Source organism: Genypterus blacodes, unplaced genomic scaffold (assembly GCF_046128005.1).
Source record: "Genypterus blacodes isolate CSIRO-AG114 ecotype Tasmania unplaced genomic scaffold, CSIRO-AGI_Gbla_v1 ptg000052l_1, whole genome shotgun sequence".
Taxonomy (NCBI): domain Eukaryota; kingdom Metazoa; phylum Chordata; class Actinopteri; order Ophidiiformes; family Ophidiidae; genus Genypterus; species Genypterus blacodes.
In genome coordinates, this window is record NW_027466864.1 from 6,327,501 (window position 1) to 6,332,928 (window position 5,428).

A 5,428-nucleotide genomic window follows, 5' to 3' on the forward strand; every position below is an offset into this window, starting at 1 on the left:
AGAGAAACCACTCTGATAACACTTGGAAGCTGAATAAGAGAGCAGGCGGACGGCGTCAACATATTCATGGATAAAAGCCTTAAAGGATAAGAGGGTTTTATATTATTATTATTATTATTATTATTATTATTATGTGAATGTATTGGGAGATGAAGTTGGCTTGTTACAGAACAAAACCAACAATAGGACAGAATGAGATCATAAAGGAGCTCAACAGTAGAACAGCAACAGTAGAATAACACACAAGTATGAAGGGATTGAAGGTTGACAGGATGGAAACTGAGCGACAATACTTTCAAAATAAAAGAGGAGTGAAAGTGAAATAATCTATTTGTTTTTTTTCCACATCCAGTGATCAAAGACATCAAGGTTAATGTTGAGCTCCTCTGATCAATCAAACTTGAAACTCATCAATCAGGCCCTCAGGAGAAGTGTCACCATCTGTCAAGGTCCGGTATGATGAAGAGTTGCTCCATCATCAGTGAGTCTCAGACAGAGTCAGGCAGTGCAAAGTGTCACCAGCTCATTCACCCTGAAGCTAATCGGCAATCCGCTGGTGAGGTGTTGGTGTGAAAACATGGAGACGATCCCTCACGTAGCCCTGCCATGCCACATGAGGGAAAACATGGACCGGGTCAAGATGGAGAGTAACAAACTGATACTTAAAGCTACAGAAGAACTACAAGGAAGTTTGTTGCATTGAACTTAAACAGTTTACAGATTGTGACTGAGAGGAAGTCAGGTTCCCTCTTGTGTCCACTGGGCTCCCAAAACCTCCAATTGAACCAATCTATGATGAGGAGATGAGAGGAGATGAGAGGAGATGAGAGGAGTTTGTTCTTCAAGTTTACAGCTTATTGATCCCTGAGGAGGAATCCGTCTCGATATTTGGGAAAATATGCCCTTTTGGGTTAGAATTGGAACATTTTAGAAAGATTTGGGGTTCACTTGTTCCAGAGAATAGAACCTTTGAGAACCCATAAGAAAAAAGATGAAACGAGAGAGAGATTGTGTGAATTCCAAAGCAGCAAACTGATTTGAGAAGACAACAGGAAGTTAGAGATCCACAAGAGATGATCCGGGGTTTTGATCTTCACTCTTACAGTGCAGACTCTCAAACCACATCAGTGACTCGTTTGCACCATAAATCAGCCTCACACACACACACACACACACACACATTGAGTGGTTGGTTGTAGTTGTAGTCAGTCAGCCACATTGGTGTGTGTGTGATTTGTCAGTGACAGGATGCGGCGCCCCACATGTGTAAAGGAGACAGGAAATCAGGGAACCCAGAAGTGAAGACAGGTGACTACAGAGGTCAAAGGGAGTTTATGATGCGTGACCACAGAGGTCGCGACACCAGTCATCCCATAAAAGTGAGAGCAATGAAAAAAGATGAAACGGAAGCGTGAGCAGCTCCGATCCGGCCTGAGGCTCAGAAAGAACGAGAGCCGAGGGGTCAAGTGAGAGGTGATGGGCAGGAGACGACAGGAGCGTCCACCACATGGTCACTTCACTCGCTCGGGCCTGGACAGGAAGTCTCTAGAGTCCGCATCCTGTCTGTGTGTCAGAGGGGGCGGCACTGGTGGCCATGTGTGTGTCTGGTCCCACCTTGTGCCCCCCTGTGTGTGTGTGTGTGTGTGTGTGTGTGTGTGTGGGTGAAGAGGCTCCGTCCCTGTTCTCCATGACAGCACTATAGATTAGTGAGCGTGAGACTTGGAGGTATGCGCGCCCCTGGATGACAGCTACATGATGGATGAAAGGTCTCAGGCTCCAGGGACGAATGGACAAAAGCTGGCAGGGGAATCTGAAGACTTGGAGCTATTTACATGCTCAACTCTACTTTTTCAATGTAGTTTATTGTTTTGTTTTATGCAAATGTTCTATTTCTGCAGAAGAAGAAAACTAAACCGTCACGCTGTCAGAAAAGCGCTTCTTCTTCTTCTTCTTCTTCTTCTTCCAGATAAACACGTTAAACAGCGACTAAAACACTCTCTAAACTCGACTCGGGTGTTTCGGCTCTTACCTGTCTGAGCAAACACCGCATTGGGAAGCAGAAACGCAACGCACCGCAGAAGTTTGCAAACTAGTTCCGCTCTCATCGTCCTGCAGCGATCGGTGCGTGAACGTCTCACCAAACGGAGCCAAAACTTCTTCTCCTCTCTCTTGCGCTTTTTTCTTCCCCGAACCACAGCGAGTCCAAACGGGAGGAGAATCCGGATGCGCTGCGCGGTTCCTCGGTCATAAGTTAGTGGATGTGTCGCACCGGAGGAGCTGCCGGCTGATCTGCAGCGGCTGACCACACACTCCTGCAGGCTGCAGCATCACACAGCATTAGGAGGAGCATCCAGCGGTACCTCACCGTGACCTGAACGCACCACGACGCTGCACAGGCTCAGCTGGAATGTGCAGATGACGGACCGAGGCCCGGATGAGACTCAGACCGCCAGGCCCGGGCTGAGAGACAACATGTCCGGGGAATAAAAGCTTCATCCGTGGCTTTATGGGACCTTCATGTCTCTGATTAGAACGGTAGAGACTTCCAACACTTACAAAACCAAGTGTGACAGTTTACACACACACACACACACACACACACACACACACACACACAGAGATCAATCTGCTTGATAAATAACCTTTAAATTTAAAGTCTGATCAGTCTAAATGACACAGTGACCTTCTCATCTTGTCCTGCAGCCGGAGCCTGGAGAGGCTGAGGGACAGAATGAAGGTGGAAAACTGGGATTGTGTCTTTACAGGTAACAGGAAATTAAACAATCAGCCAACAATAACACAGTTCAGTCCACTTTGCCTCCAGAGTTCCTGCCATGTTTCTAACCTGATATGTTCCCTTTGGGCTGGGATGAGAACCTATGATGAGCAAGCCTGTAAAGCTCTGTGAGATGTGTGTGTGACACTGGGACTACAAATAAACTTGGACTGGTGTCAAATTTTTATAAACCGCTATAAGGAGACGAGTCAAAGTAAAGCATGAAGCACCTAAACTTCATCCTGCTGAGGTTTCTGCTTCCTGTCTGCTTCTCTTGGAAAAGCATTGAATGTGGGCTTCAACCTATGACATCACTGCCATGTACACCAGCACATGTAACACTCTAACGTTCTCTATATACAATTGTAAACATTTCTAAACAGAAATAAAGTCCTGAAGGTTCACCACAGGCCAGGCGGAGATCTTTCATCAGCCACTGTCCAAAGCTCTAAACCAGATGGGCCACATGCTGCAGCTCTCAGGGAAACAGACTCAGCCAGTGAGGGGGATTTTTGGGATAAGCCAAATATCACATTCACCTCCTTTTCCAAAGAGCTCATTTCCATTCTCACGCTTTAGCAGCGCCGTGCAGCTTATCCTGTTCCACTGGCATCAGAGCCAGGACACCAGTTTGATCGCTTTACAATGTGAAGCTGAGGAGGCGATGGCTCAATCTGCAGCGCTGAGAGAAGGAGAGAGAGAGAGAGAGAGAGAGAGAGAGAGCGAGAGAGAGAGAGAGGACAGGAACACAGAGGACTTAGGAGACAAGTAATGGAATATGAATCAGGATGATGGGTCATAATTGAGGAACATTGAGTTATTGTGATGTTTCCTCACTTTGAAGTGTGTGTGTGTGTGTGTGTGTGTGTGGGTGGGTGTGTGGGTGTGCGTGTGTGTGTGTGTAGTGATTTCAGCAGAGTGCAGGAGTCCACTGGTGGAGCTGACATGGAGTCACTTTTAGGTCTAACCCTCCAGAGGTCCATTCATTGTGCAGGACTCGTCTCAAACACACTGAATGTTTCATTACTGCAGATAAAGTGATGTTGTGTGATGAACGGCACACTTTGCTCTGCTGCTGGTCGATCATTTCTGCAGATCTGAAGCGACCTGAGGCGGACAGCTGTGTGGCTCGTCGCTCGGCTGCTCCCCTGCGTCGGCCCAAGGTGCCTGGCTGTCCTGGTCAGGCGGAGGAGGAGGAGGAGGTGGAGGAGAAGAAGAGCCCCTCCCTCGCAAATCTCCTGGACCATCAGCCTGGTGGAGGCCTGGAATAGCCATCAGGTGAAGAGCCTCACCCACTCTGCTCTGCTTCATCATGAAGTCACAACCGGCCTCCTGGATGGGAAACATTAGTCTGTGTAAAGCCAACACACACACACACACACACACACACACACACACACACACACACACACACACACTTATACAAGAACAGATTAGTTGGTGTTCCTTTCAAGTGAAGTCAAGGAGGGGGCGGGGCAGTAAACAAATGGGAATAATGACCTTGCCTGCCTGCTTAATAGTTTAATCTACACACAGGAGCCCATTTTGTGTAATTTTCTCTCATTCTAATCAGCTGTGGCCCCGTGGGACGCAGAGACGCAGAGACGCAGAGGCTTCTTCCTCTCCAGGGAAATGTGATATCAGCTAAATGACGCAGGGAATGCAGACTGTACGCAATTACCTTGACCTCCACTGCTGACAGGAAAACTCATTACGCCACTTCAAAGTCTCTGGAACAACACGGCAGAGCAAACAGGGTCCACACACACACACACACACACACACACACACACACACACACCCAAAGGAAACATGTTTGATGTGTCTTTATTGAGTCTGAATCCTTTCTTCCATCTTTCCCTCCAAGAAGCTTCACAATGAAAGCTCTTCTCTGGAACCCAACATCCTCTTGTTCCCTTTAGTCTGTGCTCATCCTTCCAGCTTGTTTCTGTTTCCTTTGGTCGTTCCACAGACGAGCGCTCCTGTGAGGTGATTGATCTGTGCTGCATTTTCAGTTTGCATTCAAACAACAACAATGCAATTAGTCTCCGCCCATCCGGTGGCGTGCAGGCGGCCGTTCTGGAGGCCAGGGTCAACGGTGACACCTCTGGTCAGGCTTCCATACTGGCTGTGGTCTGATTGTGCGGTGTCTTCTAATGTCACTGGATACAATGGGGAGGAGTTTTCCAAGGTGGAGCCGAGAGGCTGGAGGTCAAACGGTCAAAGCCAGGAGCCTCAGAAGGAGGAGGCTGGTGTTTTTTCAGGGGCTGAGAGGTCGGCGTCTTCACAGGGGCCGTTTGGCCTCGGCTCGGGTTTCCTGTTGTCTTTGTGCCCCACAGTCAGCTGTCAGGGTGGATACACACATAAAGACCACCGCAACAACTGTCTGTCTGTCTCCCCACCCCCGCCACACACACACACACACACGCACAGGTCAGTGTGTTTACATAAGCGGATCTGCTCCACTTTGAGTCCGGTCCCTGTAAATCTCACCTATGACGCCTCACATTGCTGGGCCCTCTCCTCACACATGTGGCTCCATGAAGAGTTTACTTCCTGTGCTTCATCAGAGCTGAGACTCATTCAGTGCCTCACTCTCCATCTGCTCCTTTATTCCACAGTCATGAACCTCTCAAACTAACACTTCTAGGG

At 48.4% G+C, this 5,428-nt stretch overlaps 1 protein-coding gene across 1 annotated transcript in view; it reads right to left on the bottom strand.

Annotated features, from left to right (window-relative positions):
- The window catches only part of vwde (von Willebrand factor D and EGF domains), a 19,657-nt gene extending 17,374 nt beyond the window's left edge, over nucleotides 1-2,283 (bottom strand). The window contains exon 1 of the mRNA XM_076150223.1: nucleotides 2,030-2,283. Coding sequence (XP_076006338.1) covers nucleotides 2,030-2,105 — 76 coding nt within the window. The 5' untranslated portion in view covers nucleotides 2,106-2,283. The remainder of the gene's footprint in view (nucleotides 1-2,029) is intronic.
- Nucleotides 2,284-5,428: the final 3,145 nt, after the last annotated feature.